Source organism: Ruditapes philippinarum, unplaced genomic scaffold (assembly GCF_026571515.1).
Source record: "Ruditapes philippinarum isolate M1 unplaced genomic scaffold, ASM2657151v2 ctg4331_1_1_1_1, whole genome shotgun sequence".
Lineage (NCBI taxonomy): Eukaryota > Metazoa > Mollusca > Bivalvia > Venerida > Veneridae > Ruditapes > Ruditapes philippinarum.
The window spans coordinates 43,213-64,522 of NW_026866334.1; the positions used below are offsets into that span (position 1 = coordinate 43,213).

At 29.5% G+C, this 21,310-nt stretch overlaps 2 protein-coding genes across 5 annotated transcripts in view; both read left to right on the forward strand.

Moving 5' to 3' along the window:
* LOC132732192 (uncharacterized) overlaps nucleotides 1-5,034 on the forward strand; it is a 47,350-nt gene extending 42,316 nt beyond the window's left edge. For 2 of the 3 annotated variants that reach the window (XM_060718577.1, XM_060718576.1), the window contains exons 3-5: nucleotides 1,302-1,432; nucleotides 3,583-3,702; nucleotides 4,282-5,034. In XM_060718577.1, coding sequence (XP_060574560.1) covers nucleotides 1,302-1,432; nucleotides 3,583-3,702; nucleotides 4,282-4,458 — 428 coding nt within the window. In that variant the 3' untranslated portion in view covers nucleotides 4,459-5,034. The remainder of the gene's footprint in view (nucleotides 1-1,301; nucleotides 1,433-3,582; nucleotides 3,703-4,281) is intronic. The other variant, XM_060718579.1, reaches the window with a different exon arrangement.
* Nucleotides 5,035-5,591: 557 nt separating this feature from the next.
* On the forward strand, nucleotides 5,592-15,513 carry LOC132732193 (uncharacterized). Of its 2 annotated transcripts, XM_060718580.1 has the most exons (3): nucleotides 5,607-5,924; nucleotides 7,685-7,711; nucleotides 8,260-10,374. In XM_060718580.1, the coding sequence occupies exons 1-3, from the start codon at nucleotides 5,672-5,674 to the stop codon at nucleotides 8,460-8,462; spliced, it is 483 nt and encodes a 160-aa protein (XP_060574563.1). In that variant the 5' UTR covers nucleotides 5,607-5,671; the 3' UTR covers nucleotides 8,463-10,374. The 2 variants fall into 2 exon arrangements, with proteins under 2 accessions (XP_060574564.1, XP_060574563.1); XM_060718581.1 differs by lacking the exons at nucleotides 7,685-7,711; nucleotides 8,260-10,374 and adding an exon at nucleotides 13,669-15,513 and having other exon boundaries at nucleotides 5,592-5,924.
* Nucleotides 15,514-21,310: the final 5,797 nt, after the last annotated feature.

Sequence of the window (21,310 nt, forward strand, 5' to 3'; positions counted from 1 at the left end):
GTGAATTTCAAGCTATTATGCTTACTAAATTGAATACGAGATTTAGGAATATAAAGAAGAAATTCTATTAATTTAAACTATTGCTTAAAGTGCCTTAATATGTGACATTGTGTTATCTGTAACTAGGCTTTTATTGAAAACCTTAAACAGTAAAAAAAATATGTGCATTTCTTTCAACAACAAATTGCAGTAGATTAGGTTTTAATGTATTTTTAATTACAATGACATCAACAAAATATATAAAAAAGATATGTTACAATATCAAATATGACCATCATAGTTTATTAGTTTATTTCAGTCTCTTTCATATGCATACATATATACATAAAACATATTAAAAATTGATAAAAAAAAAAATACATATGACCATTCTACAATAGAATTATAAGAGACTATATCATATATATACTTATCATTATCCATTTACAATTGATATTTAGTTCCTATTGTTAACAGTAAAGATACATTATAAGACAATTTTACATCATAAAAGTTAGATTATCCCCACTGACCTTCAATAAAAAATAAATGAAGAAATGCTGTAAGATATTTTGATAATAAATCTCTAAGTGTTCTAAAAAGTGGCATCTCTAAGTGTTCTAAAAAGTGGCACTATTCCACAAATTTAATAAAACTATATCACCCATGGTCAGACCATGGATGATTGATCAGTGGTGATATTCTATACATTAGTAGGTAAAACAACTTATCATGTTTAAAACAGATATGTTTCATTTGTATCATACAAATTACTATCATCACATTTGTACAATAAAATTTACTATCGTGTACTATAAGCACCTGACATCTGAAAAAAGATGTTAAAAGACTATACTAAAATTAATTTAAAAAAGAAACTAAAACACTAAGTGGTCTGAAAAACCTTACTTGTACAATATATTGTAGCGGAGTTGATATGTATAAAAGAAATGGGAATAACAATTCATTTTTAAAATATTATAACACTGAAAACAGAAAACCTTAGTCGATGCAAAAGGAAAAACTGTTAATAAGTTAATAATTGTCCAAACTTGTCAATGTTTTACCTTTGCAAGTTTGCATTGACAAGTGGCTTGCTGGTGGCAAATGATTCAAATGATTTAATAATTGGTTATAATTGGTTAGGAGAATATTTAAAGCATATTCAAATTACAGAACATATTAATAATGTTTAAGATATTAACGCAGTAATTAAAAACTGAAACGAAAAACATGTGAATATGTCAATTACCAACACAGGTGTTACACTACTTATATAAATTTGAAAAAACTTTTTATATAAACAATATCTTAAATTTCAGTCTTAAATGCACCTCACGGACGCCGTCGAAAACTTCAACCAACATTCCTACCAACACCAAAAGATATCATTGTTCATCGGGGAGAATTAGCGGTTCTTAAATGCCATATCAAAGATGTGGGACCAAAAAAGGTGAGTATTTCCTAAGTGATACTATTTTTTGCGCATTTCCTGGAGTACTTAGTACAATAATTTATGTGCTGGACGTTTTTTTTATATAAAATTTTAGTCGGGAAAACAAAGGATAACAGGGTGTGTAAATTTTGGGGTTTAATCACTATTTGTTTGTATCTGTACATTGTTTATATTTGTATAAAACAGCATGCAATCGTGCAGTACTTTCATTACTTTGATTAATGTACAATACAGAAAACGTCCCCTACTACATAGGACTGGCAATGTAATTTAAGGATTCAATTTAATGAGGTTCTGGTATAAAAATACTAAAGTCTTGTTTTAGACCTGTTGTCTATTTTAGGCAAATGCAAATGGGGATTTAGTTTCAGGTAACGTATTTTAAAACTGCTTTTATTTCAAAGAAATTTAAACAAATAAGGTATCAGATTTTAAGACTACCTTAAATAAAAAATACAACGTTGATATCAATTATTAAGAATGGTATTGTTAAGTGTTGAAGGTTGATTTTTTTCTTTAGTAATTTTGTTCTTACAATTAAGATCATATTAGTTTTAATCTATCACAATACATCATTTAAAAAAGTCTACGCCCTTTAATCAATTGTTCGATTATATTGCGTGACGCAATCTTGTGAGTGAGCGGTAGTAAGAAACGAGTGCCTCATACTTCTAAATGAACAGAAAAAATATATATTAATCATGCTTCATTTAGATTGTTTCATGGGGAGAGAGAAAATTAGGTATATCGCTCTTGCCCTATATTCATGTTAACTGAATTACGCTTGAATCAATGCTTTAGTGGTAAATGATTATAACGATATACATTTTGCTGATATGCAAAGTTTGTTATTTCATAAAATGAAGTGCAATCACAAAATACAACAACAACAACAAACCCAAAAAAAAAAATGGCATCATGGTTGTTCAAAAAGAAAGAAGCATAGAACATTTTAATAATAAAACAGTATTTGTTAATAAGTACAAATCTCTCTGCATATTTCTTATATTTCGTTTATATGTAACATGTAGCTTCCGATGGCATTTTAATATCATTTAACCATGAACTATCCCTTAAATGTTTGAAAAAATAAATAACAACAAATGCTTATCCGTGTATAAATTGACAAAGTCCTTTCAACATTTGTTGTACACAATGATGTTGTTAAACGAAACAACACATTTTAGAGACCCACATCAAATAATAAAGCATCATTTAAAACAACTGATAGTTATAAATTACAACAATCTTCAATTTGCGCCTCTCAAACGTCTCTCTTTAATCAATTGTTCAGTAATATTGCGTGACGCACTTTTGTGAAAGAGCAATTGTGAGAATCGGTTGCTCCATACTTCTAGATGAACAGAAACTGAAAGGAAATAGAAAATAATGTATAAATCATGCATGCTTCATTTCAATTATTTCACGGGGAGAGAGAAAATTAAGATATATATCTCAGCTGCCCTATATTTTATGTAAACTTGAGCACACTTCAATGAATAATCTGGTGATTTATTATTGATTTTATGAAACAACATTTTTTTTAGCAAACATGCCAAACTTTAAATTATCTCAAAAGAAGAGCAATCTACAAATTACTTGCGTAATATGTTTTAATAACTGTTTTATTTCAACAAGTAATGAAAAACATTTTATTTACATTCTAATAGACCTCATATCAAAGCAAACATTTTCGATAGCATTCTTAGAAAATAATGAATATTCTGTACAATACCTGTAACAAGTGTTTGGACTGTTGAATACAGTTCTTGACCGTGTGCTCTGACCTGTTTGGTGTCCTGCGGGGCTCCCTGGCGCTAGTCCTGTGTTGGGGATGCGTTTATTAAATGCCTTCCTTTCTTGTTGATTTTGTTTTTCATATTTTATACAGTTCTACCAATTTTATGAAATAACTCGCCAACGCTGAAGCACAATCCTTGTTCTCGTTAGGGTTAATGTATAACTTGATATAAAAATATCGTTTGAATTAATTTTATCTATACTTATTCAATCATATATATACTTTTTACGTACTCCTCATTAATATTTCTTGAAAGTGACAAACAGTTTAAGGTATTACTATGAGTTAAACAATTTCTTCCGAATTTTATATTGTTTCGTTAGGCTTCAAAATCAGTAATGAATAGATGTCACATTTTCAGGTTGTATGGCGGAAAGAATCAAGCGACGTTCCGTTGACGATTGGTGAAACAATTTTCTCGCCAGAGAGTAACATGGCAATTCAAGTACACAAAATATCAGAACATGTATGTATTTTTTGTAACCGAAACATAAAGAAAATTGTGATAATCGAAACCGTAAAGAATGCCAAAACGGCATTAATCATTGAACGCCTAGATATTATACTTACCACAATTTAGACATAGCTTTTAGTTAGACTTTTGTATGTAACTTTTTTGGTGCTTTTCAGTTTAATGCCGTCTTCATGTAAAATTTTTGATTACATCAAATCATACTTATGTTCAATGTGAACAAGGCTGTGTGTTGTAATCTGTTTCATAGATTTTGCTAAATCCAATCCAGGTTTTCGTAAGTTTCATTTTGCAAGGCGTAGGTGTATATTTATACACATCCTCCACGATAGAGTTAGTTTTCCTAAATCTATTCTACTTCTTAAGACGTTTACAAAAAAACTGAGAATTAAAAAAAAATTATGATGGGTTGTAAAGTTCTAGTATGCATGCACTTATTATGTAATTTAACATCATCAGAATAGCGAAAAAAATCAAAATAATAAATCCATTTTATGAAACACTTTGCGTCAGAAATTAAATATCAATTTGCTTAGTTTCACTCAAAAGGTTTGTATGTAAATCTTTTTCCAGGTGATCCAGTATGACCTCATAATAAAGGATGTTGAAACAAAGCACAATGGAACATATCTATGTCAAGTGACAGCATCTAAAACATACGCACATTACGTGACATTGACAGTTTTGGGTGAGTGTAATCTAGTGTTTTGTTATTATTATCGTTCACTGGATAAATTGTGCGAGAACTAAATTTATATTTAAAAATGAGGTTGTCTGGTAGAAAGGATCAAGCGATTAAACAATTGATAACTGATATAAAAAACATAATTGAAAATCAAACTTTGCAATAAATAAAAAAATCGTTAAATAAAATAAACTTCCATCATGTTTATACGACGTAAGTCTTCAAAAACCGTACAATATAAAAAAGCACGCTAACTGCTAAAAAGGTGTAATTTTGTTTGAAAACAAAAAACCTACACCTTGTAGGTGCACGTTTAATTTCTTTCTTTCGTTTAGAACAAAGTTTCAAATTGTGCTTCTTTTCTTCGACTTTAATCATAAACTACCTAAATTCTTTTCTATTCATTTCTTAGGTTTTACACAAGAAAAACATAAATCCCATTTAAAAATTCATACAAATATAGTCGCATGTTTCATGAATCAAAATGATGGTGCTTTTTAATCAAACCGTTTGCATTATATCCTATGTACTCGTACTTCATGTAAAATATCACCAACTTTGAAACTTACTATAGCAGTTAATAATGATATAGTTTATAGCAATTAGACTGCACCATTTTTGTTTGATTTTCAGATGAACCTGTCAAGGAAAAAAAAAGTGAGTAAAACTTGTTTGCCATCCTTACTTATTGACTACATACCTTCTTATATTTGATCGTGCACTGTAAAACACTTTTTACACAGTTCATAGTTACTGTACATTTATTACCAATATTTTTTGTGAACTAACATCAATGTATTTGTACTGTTATTGTCACCCTTTCCATTTAGCGTAGCGTATAAATTTAAGAGTACAAATGGCAAGTATAATAATTCAAAACTTATATGATTAGGTGATTGGTAAAATTCTTTGTTAAAACATTTTACAGAAAACTCATAATAAGCAATTGCATGCGAAACAACTTTTGATAATTCAAAACAGTGAATGAAAACCACAAGGAAATGATATAATGTTTTGCTTAAGTTTGTGTTTTTTCGGGCACTTGCTCTTTCCCGCACCAAAAATGAACAGGTTCAATAAAACTTAGCTTGAATCATTTCCCATTTTGGACGTTTTAGAAATTACTTTGCCGTTTTGGGGTTGTTTTATTTGGGAGGTAAGTGTAAAGAAATACTTGTGAAATATCTAATTATATCACTGTTAAGTAAATCTTTTTTTAAAATCATTTCAGGGATTCAATTAATCGGGACCGAATTCGTAAACCAGGGTAACCGTATAATGTTACTGTGTAATGTCACCGGAATTCTCCAAGCACCGGTTGATGTTGATTGGTTCTTTAAAGGAGAAAGAATAATAACTTCTTTAGCCCATTGGAAGGATCGGACTCAAATACTTCGTCGAACAAGGGGAAAGATGTATATAAGTGAATTAATTGTAGAGAGAAGTACTTTACATGATAAAGGAATATATGTATGCAGAAGCTCTGGAAGTTCCATTGAGGTTGACAGTATTACTGTAAATGTCTTAAGTGGTATGTCTTCACTAAAACCTTGCCAATTGTTTGCTTAAATTGCGTTATTTTTTGTAGAAATTTGCTCGTTGTTATTTTATTAAGTAGTGTAATCTACGAGTTTTGTATCGTGCGTAAAATACAGTACATGGTTTCAAACTGGTAATATATAATATTTTAAATAATACTTAGTTAAAGAATGAAGTCTTCACATTTATATTACACTATGTTGAAATTTGTCTCTGTCATTTACAAAGTAACTTGTGGTTACATATAACAGCAGATTTATATGTTAACCCTCTTTACGTACGGAGTCTGTTCCGATTTCTGTCAGATTTTTACACCACTTACTATTTTTCAATTTATCATTTGCGTCTAGTTATCATCCGATGCAGCAGTTCATCTTAAATTTCTAACCAACAAATAGCATCTTATTGTTGATTCAGAACTCTGCATTTATTACCTAATATGAGGGAGTAAAAAACATTTTGAAGTTATTTGATAAATGTTTGTATGTTACGTACAGGTCGACTCAATATGATGATCAAGAACGCAAATTAAAAAATCGCTTGTTTTTGTTTTCGTATATCTGATATTATTATACAGAATGAGTAGAACTTCTCGCATGTGTGCTCATATGATTACTTTTACTTTCTACGAGAAAGAACGCTTTTAATAATTATTTAAGTCATGGCTTACATTTTACTTTGCTTTGCTTTATTTTTCTAAATTTTTTCCGATCATGAAAGTCTTTTTTGTTATTTTACAAACACCGCATATCAGATGACGGCCCAATGACTATCATTGGTATGTTTGTATTTATCTTTTGTGAGTTGATTCATTGCACAAGCTTCATTCCAGTTTAGTTCAAGTTCTGTTTTAATTTACATTTAAAAAGATTAATGTGATACCATTTAGTGTAGACATATTGACCAACACATTTGTGATTGTAACATATGATGAACTTTTCTGAAAAAGCCCATAAACATAAAATCAAAATAAAAACAAAATTGTGTCATTTGCCCCCCTTGTTTCCTACCAATGTGTTGTGTATATTGACAGGTTCTTTTGATATAAAAAGTGGATAAAATATGTCATACATTTACCAGAATGTTATAATTCAAATAAGAATAATTTAATTGTTTCTAAACAAAATTATGGAATCAAAAGTAGTAAAAAACCAATTATGGCATCTGAAGTAGTATTCAACAATTTCACAGTAATATTGCAACAATTTGTTAACCTCATTTGATCTTATAAGGTATATATTTTCTCGATAATAACGGTAATATCAAATCATTGCTGCTGTCTTTTAGCGACTCTTTGCTTATCTTGCAAATCTACAACATTACTTCATCAGTTATTAAGTTTGTTATTAATCATATTAATTCACCTTGATTTATACCTATACCTAAACACAAACCGGTATGATTGTATACAACTATTTTAGTAAAAGCATTAGCAGATAAAATGTTGCCATCTTAGTAAGATTGACTTATCGAAAGTGTTTGTTAAATGAAGCAAAGATGTACGGTAATACATGACCTTTTTAATGCTTGCTTTGATGCGAAAAGTAATACAATTAAACTATTAACCTAAACGTCTTTTCTTTAAATATTCTTAGCTTTAATCTTTTTATACAAATTGAAGTGTAATAACATGAGGCAGTCGAAAACATTTTTTCTCTACTGTTTGTTCTCAGTTATGACATTTAAAAAGTTTTTATATTTTGTTTTATAAAAGTAACATAAGCATTATGTAGTATATGTTTTCCATTTCAGCCAACAAACCTAACGTGAGTCGAAGAGGTAAGACATATTTATATCAAAAACAATAACTTGTTAAAAAGTTTCTTTGATTCATATAATCATCTCTTAAAGTCAATAGAAATACCAAATGATTATAAGGCGAAAGGTTTGGTATGAAAGCAAGCTCAATACATCTATAGTTACTTATATAAAGCGATAAATTGATAATAAAAATTTTATTAAATAAAACATAAAGAATGTATGATTTGGATTCTAAATAAAAACTCTTTGCATGTCAGTCATTTATGACATCAGTTGTATGTGTAAATCCTTTTTTTTACTCACGCCGGAACAGTCATACTTCAAATTAAATCTTTGTATCGCATGTCATTCTTAAACTACTGGGTCTGACACTGATTAGACACCAGTAAATGGCTGGGCTAGCATACATATCTGTGAAGTCGGACCAGGCTCTGTATTAATTCTTGTTTTAAAGTATATATTAATAGACAGTTCCAATAATTGGAACAAATAAGAAAATAATCAGGTGAAGTGAAAACGCTCTTAATTATATTACATTACGTTATGTTAGTTTCATTATATTTCAGAGAAAGAAAACATTTCACAGCCTGATCGTAGTAACTCAGCAGCGGTTGTAATCAATCATTCCAGCATGATATATATATTGACCTTAAGTATATGTGTAATAATTGCATTAACCTCATCAAACAGTTGTACTTACTTTCCAACACGAATATTGTCCACCTATCAAGGTCCTGTTTTAAATTGTGACAACTACGCGCACAGGTGAAACTGTGAAAAGAATACACAGCTTGCTCGTGCCTTACATTCCAATATTCGATTACAGCGATCGCCATTCTAATCTTCGTGATACATCTTAAAGCTGATAGTAGACGGTTTTCGAAAATGTTTCAGCAACAGTTGTTTCTTTTAATGTTGTAAACCATTACATTTGGATGAGGGACGAATTTGTATGATGAAACTGACGATAAGAAACTATGTGTTACATTCATTTGTTTAATTAGCAGAAACACTACAGACAGTTACGCACAGTTGTAATATTGTGTGGTTAAATATTGGCACATTCGTTCATTCAAAATGACAAGAATTCCAAAATGAGTTTATCCTGTTTGAGAAGTGTTTGAAGACTCTTGATAAAACAAAAGCATAATGTAACAATTACAAAGCTTTGAAATCCCTGTGAAACCTAAAAAATCATATATAGTTGGTTGGAGCATGTGGTTATTAAGATATATGCGAACGTGTTTTAAAATAAGGTGCATTTTGGTCTGCTAGTGTTGAAAAAAATGTAAATTGCTTTAGAACCTGTGACACAATCATAATGAGTTGTGTACGCGTTTGAGAAAATACATAGACTGATATATTCAATAACAAAGACACTTAAGAGCAAGAACATTGCAACATGTAATGGGTGTTCAGTAATAAGGCGGATTAAAGGAAAGCCTATTCTTTTCTTTGGACGATGAGAGCTCAACGGTTGTGATAACGTTATTTCTTTATTTGGAATGTAGATACAAAAACAATTTTTTTACTCTAGTATTTTTCACTTTGTACATGTTATTGTTATTGACAAACTTAAAGGTTTTCTTTTTTCATTTTCATATACTATTCTGTAGGCATAGCATATATCATTTATAATGTTATGTTTGATGTTGAATACTTTTGCATTGACATACATAACTGTGAATTTGATGAAGTGCCAAATATAATAATTTTATTTAAAAGAAAATCGAAAAGGTTTGTATTCAAACGCTATGATATAGGTTTATTTAACTCACACCCACAAGACACAACAGAGAGAGAGATATAAAACTAAAAACGTCATAAACGACGTTATTGAAAATAATGCAGACTCGGTTTGATTTGGCCTGTTTATGGTCGCATACGAGATAATTAAGTACTTAAACTTCACAAATAATTACAAACAATTAAGGACTATGTTAACGTGTTACATTTGTTGATTTATTGAATGACTGAACACTTTAATTCTTTAATTTGCTAATAACTTTAGTTATCGTTATGTGTTTGATAATGTCTTTTCAATATGCCATGTAAAATTTCTTTGTTTTCCATTTTACTACATCCAGATTAATTTACATTATTTACTTGCTTTATATGTACAGATGTTGCATAAAAAAGACAACAAAAAATGAAGAACAAAATGAACATTTTTTTTCTATAAGAAAAAAATCTAACTTGTGCATGGACTAAAGTGGTAAATTTTGCAAGCAATACTTGTTTATTATACATTTTAAGATAGTTGCTGTTCTTCTCTAAAATTGCATTTAATATGTCCTTGACACAAAAAGTATAGTGTCTAAGCAGGTCAGCAAAATAGCTGATAAGTTAGTAATTAATTGAACTGCTAGAATTAATGATTGCTACTACATAAATGTATTATGTTTTTTTTGCTTCACAAATGAGAGCTTGAACTATAGCAGAGTGGCAGATGTGCATTGCAAAAATGATATTCAGATACTTACATGGGTCAGTGAATCTTATATGTTTTATTACATATAAAGAAAGTCCACCACTTGTTACTTTTCATGGGTGATAATGGATCTAGAAAAGTTTGCATAATCATTTTATTATTCAATTGTTACATTTTGTTCAAGAATATATATATGTATCATTTATCATGTATTTGATATTACAAATTCTAAATAAAATATGTAAATACGTATATTGTCGTTTTGAGTACATAAAATTAAATACACATGAAATATAAGTAAATAATTTGGTGCTCCTAAAATGTTAATTTGAAATGGAGTAGAGGTCTGACTATAATAAGGCTATTGTATGTTGAAAAGCATATTGATTTTGGCATAATTTAAAGTTTATTAATTATGTTAATCGATGGTTGATGGTGTGTGTTTTCGTAGTCTCAATAATGAACTACGTATCTTAAACTGCAGCTCATTGATTAACCATAAAATGTTACTAGCTTAGGGACAACATTAAATTTAATAAAAAAACTTTTTGTATGAAGCAATGCGTGAATATTACATGACTGTCAACAGCCTGATCGTTTACAAAGTCTGCCCCCGAACATAGCGTGTGAATGTGACGCTTAATTTGCAAAAATGTTTGTCTTTTATCATATTTTCGTTAGATATATTTCAGAATGAAATGATAATTTATTTAGATCGATTTAATATGGAAATAAAACTTTTTTCGCTTCAAATACTAACACATTATGAAAATATCTTCAACAGAATATTCCAATACAGCGATAAAGTATAACACCGGGAAAATTATAAGATATTAAAATATCATGATATCATAAAATATAACCTTCAATGAATGAAGCAAGCTTGCCAACTTTGTGCAGTTACTATTAATCTTCAACTGTTCCAAAGTCATTAAATATTACTCTGACTTGATAGATTTAAGACAATGTGTCATCTTAGTGAAATAACGGGTTTATTTCATTTCCATGTTTTTTTCTAAGTAATGAAATGTTACCCTGATGAAATGAAACGATTTTGTCACCTTAGCGCAGTAACGTGTTAACTCCAGGACTTCAAAAAAGGAGGCAACCAGTTACTGCACCTAGGCGACGATGAGGAAACAAATCAACCTCAAGAACAACTTAATTGTCTTGCGTTGCTTGTTTACGAAACATTAGTTTTTGTGTGTTACAAATATATGTATATAATGTATATATACATATATTTGTAAACAGCGGATTTATTTCAAGCGAATATCAGAGGTCGGTAATAGTTTTATCGCGTCAATATTCCATGGGGCGAAGACTAACAGCTTTCTAGAACAAACCCGTACATCAACGGAAGAGTGATAGTGCAAGGATTGATTGAGAACACAAGTTATCATAGTGGTATCGTTTTTATATACAGTAATTATTATTATATATTTCATATGTTTGCTTGTTTTATTAGGATTTCTGCCAATTAATGTTTTAATCATTTATACCTATACTATAGTCGTTAAATTCACATTACTGCAGGCAATACATATTCCAGAAAATATAGAGTCAAAGCTAAATTAAGACAATAATATGTTAAATATATTAAAACTTGACTTATGGCATACGTTGGGGTGACATTAACAAGTCAAAAGAGTTTTTAATGAGTTTGTGCTATGTGGACTAAGTTCAAATATTAATTATTTAAACAGTTGTTTAGCTTATTCAGTTTAATAAAAGAAGAAACTTTCTTTAATATTTTCTACCAAAATAAATAACTGTGATTTTTATTTAAAAAATATAACTATTTATCTGCTATTGACACGATAGTTACAGGACATAATTAAGTAAACTGGTTTAGTTTTGAACTGTTTTTATTCTGGCATGTGCTATGTATACCAGGCCTCAAGGTTATAAAACTTTTTATCTCGAATATAGGGATTTTCGTTGGTCAGTGCACATTCTGATGTGTTTCTGACATCCGAGCTTGAGCTTGCTTTCTGACCAATCAAATAGCTGAGATAGGAGTTTGAGCTCTACAAGGTTTTGTATCCTTGCGGCCAGGTGTCTTTCACAATCATATAAGTCTTATGAACTCTTAAAAAATGTGTTGTTTTACACAATCACTCGTATTACTCGTAAGTATTATTGCAAATGCTTGCACATTTTATTTCAACATCCTGCATTTTTGCTTGTTCATTTGCACTTTTATTTCTTGTTGTTTTTATCATTAAATATATATATTAAAACATAGAACGGCATTTACCAAAATAAACAAAATGTGAATATTTCTCGGTAGTGCTTTTTGCCTCGATGTAATGATTCAATTCATTCTTTACTTTTATAGTATTTTATTACTGTCACAAAAGAACTGATGAAGTGTTATTTGTGTTGCTTTCGGCTTAGAAAGATATAAAGATAAAAACGCGAAAAGTACATACAGTTTAGCGTCTTCAATTGAAGCAAATGAAGCAGAGAAATTAAATCATCATTACTTGAATCATTTAAAGGATGATATTGGATTTATCCACTTATCATAGAAAATAAAATAAACTGTAAATGTAATGGACTTCAGAACCTTCGATTGTGGTATATATCGATACCATGAAAATTGTTCACATCTGAACTGTATCATAAATTCCGGGCATTTTCAAACGAACTGTTTTCAAAAGGAAATGAAAGTATTCTAATTATCATATATAATAATAATTGAGTAATTAGTTAAATTAAACAAGTCAGTAGTTATCAAGTTAAACAAACACTGGTTTACTTTTCTTGCTGGACATTGTTGATAACGCAGTAGTCTGATCGAATTAAAATAGAGTAACATACAGTAAAAACCATACTATATGCCATCAAGAAATAAGACCGTCCCATTTAAAAGACCGATTGTTAAAACAGTGACATAGTTTTTTCTTTATGACAATGGTCATTGAAACCGCAATTAAGACAATCACGTGATACTGCTTTTATTTGAGTTATTTTCTATACATGAATACGTCATTTAATATGCATAAAAATGAATTGAAAAGAATAGTTATTACAATTTAAATCCAGACTCATGATCCATGTCTATGAGAATGTATCAATTTAAGATATTTTTTCAATTAGTTTTTGAAATATATGATACTAATTTTTTAAGCATGAAAACATACAAAATGCCATAAAAAACAGCTTTTCATTATAATATCTAAGAATAAATAATAAATAACAATATCCACGGATAAGACAGCCCAATAAATAAATCCATCTTGGCCAAGACTGTTTTGTAGTCTTAAAAAAAGTTTTATTGTACAATGGTTTTTAAATTTGCGTGGTATAAAATGTTTAAAAACTAGGAAAAATTACAACGTGAATATAACTTTTCAATGATTATTTACAGTTTTGTTTGATGAATCTCTCTTTTTTATTTTCATGAGAAATATGAATATGTCATGCAGCTAAATTATAATTTATCAAGAAAACAGTCGTATAATATCATAACTTCGAAAATTCTATTGCACGTGGGATGTGATGTTATGATCTTATAAGGAAAACTTTTATATTTCAGATTCAGTAAACTTGCCAGAGTCATACAAATCAGCAGCGGATGCTATTCATCATTCCAGCAGCATGATTCATATATTGACTATAACTGTATGTGTTATAACTGTATTTACCTCATCAAACAGTTCTAACTTGCCAACACGAAAAGTATCCATCTATCAAGCAACTGTTTTCAATTGTGACAACTACGCGCACAGGTGAAACAACAGTGATGGATAAACAGCCTACATGTGCCTTACAATTAAATATCGGATTAAGGCAATCTCTATATTAATCATCGTGAAACATTCCATAGCTGATTACATCGTGATGGTTTTTGAAAAGATAATGTGACAGCAACGTTTTCTAACGAGTCTACGACTAATTGCATTTTGGTGAAAGAAGAAAGGACGTGTTGTGTTTATTATTCTGTATTTAAACGTCGGTGTCTCAGATATATTTGTCCTAATGTAACAAGAAGTGGTATTATAGTTTATAATTAAAAATAATGTCAAGATTGGCGGCTCTTTCATCAATACAAGTGGTCACTTAAATGACTTGTAAATACTTTGTCTTATACTAAAACACATGGTTGTGCGAATTTGTATAACCACTAAAACATTTTAAAAAGAACAAACAAATGTTGTGGAAATAACAAAATTATGAGGTGCCTTGTTAACCTTTTAAGCACATAAGCATGTAAATTAGTAACGTATTTCAAACGCAGATGGATTTTGCTCTGCGAGTATCTGGGAAAACAAAAGACTATTGGTGAAAACACGTGACTCAGTCATGACAATTTGTGTATTTTAAGAACACTTTGAGTGAAATAATGAGTGCAGCGATACAAATGATGGAATGCATTTCCTTGGGACAATGAACGCTTAACGATTGTTATAGCGTGTTTTTCCCCTTGGAGTATATTTGGTATATACATAATTAATTTTTAAATAAGTTGAATGTATGGGAAGCTATAGACTGGCAAACTCACTATCAAATATGTTTCTGGAACAAGCCAGGACTTAGTAATAAGTGTTAAGTTCTTTGCCCTATAAGGCAATGATTTTCCTCTTTAATAGGTTTGAACCTACACAGCTAGCGATCCTTAGATTATACAAAAAGTAGACAAAAATTCTAAATCATAAAACGGCAAAATTGAGAGTGTTGCAGACTTGGTTTTGTTTTTCTATTTGCAAGCTATTCTCCCCGCTCCCGCCCCAGCACCGGCTTAAGCAGATTTCAACATAAAAACATAAAAATGGTACGATTTTGAATTTAAAAACATCAGCAGATGTATTTATAAGGTTGTTATTATGTTATTCCGACGCGTTACTGGCTCGGCCCTGATGTCATTATGTTAGTATGTCCATATATTTGAAATGCAAATTGTTGTTTTACATTTGTTGATACATTGAGAGATTGAACATTATAATTTTCGTTGTATAATTACTTTAATTGGGTATAATTGTATGTAATTAAAATACCCATGTCTTTACAATGTCTAAATGAATATTGATGCATTTTACTTTACCGTGGCTATTTTAAATTATTCACCTCTTTATGTGAATCGTTTCTTTGCTGTTGTGTTTTTATGGTTTTTTTTATATATAATTATATTGTTTGTTCCTTTTCTGTTTTAACTTTAAAAAGAATCTAATTAATTTTAAAAGTTGCTTGTTATGTAAAATGTAAATAAAACATTTAAACTATGTAAAGAATACTTTCAGTACCTGCTAATGATAAATTTCATTGTACTCTTGCAATGGCAATTTTGATACACAAGTTAATATGGCCAATCATGTCAACAAAATAGCTAAAAAGTGAGAAATTTCATGCTTTGATCGAATATATAAAATGTTTAAAATAAAATTATAGTTTGAACGATTGCAAACTAATATATATTCTATGAAAGGCAAAAAAAAACTGACACTACAGGGCTCATTGTTCATAAAATACATGTATGTTCCTTATTGAGGTGAAGATGTCTCTGAAATGTAAGCATAGTGGTTTTACATTTACCATCCAATTGAAACATTATTTCAGATATATTATTTATCAATTATCATGCATTTGATATTACAGATTTACATTAATAATATAATTATTTTAAATATGTGTTTTCTTTGTTCTTTTTTTATCCAATGTTCCTTACATTATATATCACATACCCCCCCCCCCCCCGCCCTGCAACTACTGTAAACAAACCATTTAATATACGTTTTTAAGCTGTGCTTTTATCTTAAATCGGTAATTGGTTAAATAATAATAAAATATGTTTGCTTATTTCTGAGAAATTTATATTTTTACAAGATATATAAACTTGCAGAAGAATATCGTTCTTACTAAATAACTTACTAACTTAAATAACATTTCTGTCCTACCAACTGTGCATTTAATCATACGTTGATATGGTTTATTCGAGATTCTCAGTATTCTTTTCATAGCACATTCCTACCTTTGATAGTTTAAATAAGTGGAAAGCTTCGTATATCGATATGAATGATTGCTCTTCAAAAATATAAATATGGCAACATTGTATTTGCAAGTTTAGCGATAGTCTATGTGAGTGCAATAAAGTGGATAAATTCTTGTCTTACCTGTCTTTGTGGAATATTTTAATCAGTGTTATCGTAACACCAAATATGCTGAGTGCATAAATACAGTAGCAATATTGTTGTTCGACAAGTAATTCAAGAAGAAGTATGTTCTTTCTTTTTTTCTTTTTGGTATATACTTAATGTTTGTAAGTAGTAAATTTTATATCCCTTGCCGTACATACTTAACTATGATTAATGCTAGAATAAATGTTATACACACATTGTTTAAAGTCTACAAAGAACAATAATTTCAAGTTATAAATGAATAAAATGCACACACGTCCGAATTTATGAATATGCCATATGTACTTACATTTTTCTACACTTTTCTTTAAAGTAAAGACAGTTTTAAAATATAAGTCTGAAACATTATATGAACAATTATAGAAAATTGTATCTAAAATAATCTTGAGTCTTTATTTAGGTTTAAGATAAATGACCCAACTTATTCTAATTCTTACTGACCGACTTCATAAGTCATAAATATCCGTGTAGATCTATTATGAAAACTTTTTGAAAGGTATTGTAATTGCATAGTTTGTAAGACTCAGTTTAATTACTTCAATTAACAGTTGTTTCCCAACAGCTAAATTGTTGTGTTTTGTATCTGATATCTAAACATTTCAGATGATCATTAATTATTATGCTCGAAAAAAGATAGGTAAGGATGTATATGTTGTCAGCAACCGGATACTGTATGATAATCAAATAAATAATATTTATTTGCTATCATTTAATATAGTTGACTACTTTTAAATTAAACTGCTTGAATTTATATAATTACTTAGATAATTTGAAATCAAGAGCTGAAATACACATTTTATATCCTTGACATCAATGAGTAAATAAGGTCACATGAATTTCTATTCCATCTAAAAGACTACAAAAGTTTTATTTTAAACAGTGTATATACCGGAACTGTTTCTATGTCCTTGGCTGTACCAAAAATTTATAGGAAACCTATCAAGGATAAGAATTTGAGCTTTTGTCAGTGAATGATAAAATGCTGGACAACTTAAGTCATTTATTGTAATACGATATATTATAAGCATTGAGATTTATAGAGTACCAATGTTTAAAGGCCCAGTATGCCTCAGATTTGTTTTTTTTTTTATTTCTCAAAAACGTCAGAATACTTCTTTGCTTATATTTTGCTACATTTATGTCGCATAACGTCATGTTCAATGCTAATTTCTTTTAATTAGTTTTTACATCTAATGTGCTGTACGCCCATCATTACACCATGTTTAACACGTGTTTGACATTTCTTAAGAAATAACAACAAATATGGATTTCTGGGGCATAATATGCCCTTAAAATTGCCACTATGTTACAACAGTTTATGTGATAACAGGCTGTTTTTAACGTCAGTAGGAAATTCAGCACCTTGTTATTGGTCTGGCTATTAGGAAATTCTAGAGACACAGCTTGATTGGTGGCTGAAAAAAGATGAACTTAAATAACATGATAAATGTCTGGTATTCTATATGCTTCCACAGACAATTCACTGTGTGAATCTTTAATGCTCTACATTAATTTGACCAATATATCAGCGACAAACGTCTGACTTCGTCCTATTGGTGTGTTATAAGTTTCCTTCGTGGTTTTGAAAACGGGATTCCTGTTAATTGATGTAAGATTATTGTGTCATTTCATTTTAATTGATACAAAAGCTCAATCACAAATCTTTGAATATATTACAATGTGCGCAGCCGTGCTCGCCTATTTTAAACAGTTATTTTCAGTTAACCAACTTTTCTTTCCTCAGAGTAGTTTCAATTAAACAAATAGAATTCTATAATAATATCCTTAACTGCTAACCTTACCTTGTTGTAAAGTTATCAGTTACACTGTATTAGTTTTGTTTAAACAATATTTATTTATAATTTATATATTTACATAATAAGGTACATATCGTAACCTTAGTGCAATAACGTAATAAGTGCTTCTAAATTTAATAGCAGTTATTCAGTTATTGCACTATGGTGACGATATAATAAAATATACAGATTGAGTAGGAAGCTTGAAAGTTAACAACATTGAACGTTTTTTCTTTACAGTAACTCATTATTGCTCACTATCTGGAACCATAATGATAGTTCTCATATGAAGGTAAAATTAACAATTATAACAAATGTTAATAATTATAACAATGTAAAGTTTAAATATCCTTTCATATTTTTTTTCAAATTCATTAAAAAACTCATATTAGCTTTATTATTCAATTTTCGCTGCATGTATCATTAATACATTATGTATTCTGGATGTATTTTTTCCAATGTTTCAAACGTTCTGAAACCAGGATATTTCTAGGATATAATGTCATCAAAATTAACAGTTGGTTCACATTGTAGGCCTCTTTTTATTGTTATAAACTAAATATTTGCTCATAAGAAAAAGCAAAATTGTAACACATAACATGCCCGCCTCACGGACTTAAAAAAAGACAGTTAAAGCAACGTAGTAAATGTTAAAATCGCCCTCTGTCAAGTTAGAAAAGTTGGGAAAAAATGGTAGGCCTTTTACATGGAATTATGTGTGAAAACGTTTTCAATCTGAGTCCTTATAAAAGACAAGATATATTCATTCACAAAACTACCGTTCATTGCTGTAAAAGTTTGATTTCTTGAATATCGTGATCAGTTTCAGTAATATCTATTATAGAGTTGACAAAATTGTAGGGTTAAGTTCGAAAATTTATTAGAATGATTCGATATTAAAGCATAACTTTTTCATTACAGACAATGACTACTTCTTTCCAAAATTAAAATGGTAAAGTTTCCTCTCTGGAGTTTATCTCTACATAGTTTAGGTTATTGACCTTTTTAGCTTGATTATTCGTTGCTGTTTCGTATATCTCAATCCCTTATGCTCTACACGGCCTTTGTATGCTATTAGAAAATTAGATTCTAATGACTTTAGAGATTTATACATCGCAATGAGGCGGAGAGAAAAGTGTATTATGCTATCATTAATAATTCAAATACTTTTCTGGAATTCGTACGTTATTACTGTGAATTGAGGACGGTAAAACAATTATCTGAGAGATGTATACATCAAGATTCAAACGATGCATTTGAAACTAATATAAAATATATTTTAATCACAAAATACATTTATATTGCAGATACTGTTCCATTTAAAGAAATAGAAATTGTGACGTTATTATGTTCAAAGATTCAATCGATAAGACTGATCTTTTTGATGTCTATATAAATGTGTCAGTTTATTCATCACACACAAAACAAAATGAACTTATCTTAAAAGAATATCTTAATAAATTCCCAACGATGCACATAAGTCATGGGTTCTGCGAACTTCACCTTACAAACAGTGTTTGTTTATGATTTTTGTAGGGGATGTACAAAATAATGCCTCAATTTGACATGACCAAAAATGAAGTTTTAAATTTTATTTGGGCAATGGTATGGCTCACATGTAGTCCACTGCAACAACAGTAACAAGCTCTGCACCAAGAATGGCGAAATTTACCTCAAAATCACATTAGACGCCTTACTGGAAGTATGAACAGATTTTATATTTAAAACTTTATAAAAAAGTGAATGTTTAGACGAAATTATTTGCTAAAACAATAATTCTGTTGTGCCATACAATATTATGCATTTTAGCACAAATTATATCGAGGGTAAATTTCCAGTAACATACGATGAGTTTGATAAATGGAGTTTTTCAAGTTGCATGATATCAATTCAAAATTTTCTTAAACTGTGAAGGTATCAATTAAATTAATGTCTGAGACTATAACTAATGAAACATTACAAAAGGAGAACAGAAATTTGGTGTTACAAAGGAATATCAATGTTTTCATCGATCTGTGACACATATACGTCAGATCCGAAAAAAAGATATAAAGCTTTGCCATTAAAATTAAACCAGGCTTGACGCTCCTGCTGATATATCAATTAGTAAAATAATACATGATTAGGAATTCTTTGTAGTACCTTGATGAGGCATTTCAGTGATAATGTATACCATTTAACTCAGACACATAGACCCGTTTGTACAATAAAACATTGATAAAATTATTTTCTCGCTCAAATAATCAGGTACGAACTCATCTTCTGATGAATTACAAATGTATTAATCCGAGGCGTTATTTTGAGCCAACAAGTGCTGAAACTCGGTCTGTGAACTAATATCTTGAAGAACTGTTGGTTATGATGGCGCAACAATATCAATTAAGTTGTGTTTTGGATAATTAACAAGTGTTACAGTTCTCACTTAGAATAATATAGAAATTACATGCTTTGTTAAAATTATTCAGTTTTGGGGTATTTAATTGAATTTCTGGCTAAGTCATTTTCATTTTCATCAATCAGCGTGACATGTATTAATAATGCTTTTGAAAACTTTTTTAATATAATATTTCTTTATCTGATAAACGTAATTCTAAATCTAATTACATTGCGTATGTCCATTAATTATTTCAATCAATTAAGATATAAAACAGGTTATTAATCCAATTCGATATGGGACTTCTTTTCAGGTTTTGACTTATAAATAAGTTATTTTTCAAATGTTTGATTCACAAACAATGTTTGTTCTTATTTCTTGCCAATGTCTTATTGTAGAATTGTACTTATATAGTGTTCAAAACCATGGAGACTGTTAAAAAAACTCTTTGTCACTAGTCTGGGCTCTGTAGATATGTTACAACACATATTGAGACGTGATTGAAATATGTAAACAAAAACATTATAAATTTATGTCAGGTCTTCTGTTGTGTTCACGATAAACCGTTTAGAACATTTTCATTTACTTCGAAAGATTTATTTGTTACAACAACGACTCATTGACGATATATTTTATGTTTGTGCCATAAATTTGAAAGAAAATCATAAAAGAGACATTCAAGCAAGCGCTTTTAATGTCAGTGGGTTCGAAGCAATGCACTACTTACATTGCATACAATATGATTGCTGTCTAGTATTCCTTTCCTATTTGTTGTAGTGCAATCATCAAATTAAACTCGTACGACTGTATATATTAGAAAATGTAATAAACAAGTGAAAACGTTTATTGTATATAAATTATTCATAGAATTTTGAT

Excerpts from the sequence above, each read along its gene's own strand:
- LOC132732193 (XM_060718580.1), top strand. The coding sequence starts at position 5,672 with ATGTTACTGTGTAATGTCACCGGAATTCTCCAAGCACCGGTTGATGTT. Across the intron at positions 5,925-7,684 it reads TACTGTAAATGTCTTAAGTG|CCAACAAACCTAACGTGAGT; the intron begins GTATGTCTTCAC and ends TTTCCATTTCAG. Across the intron at positions 7,712-8,259 it reads ACCTAACGTGAGTCGAAGAG|AGAAAGAAAACATTTCACAG; the intron begins GTAAGACATATT and ends ATTATATTTCAG.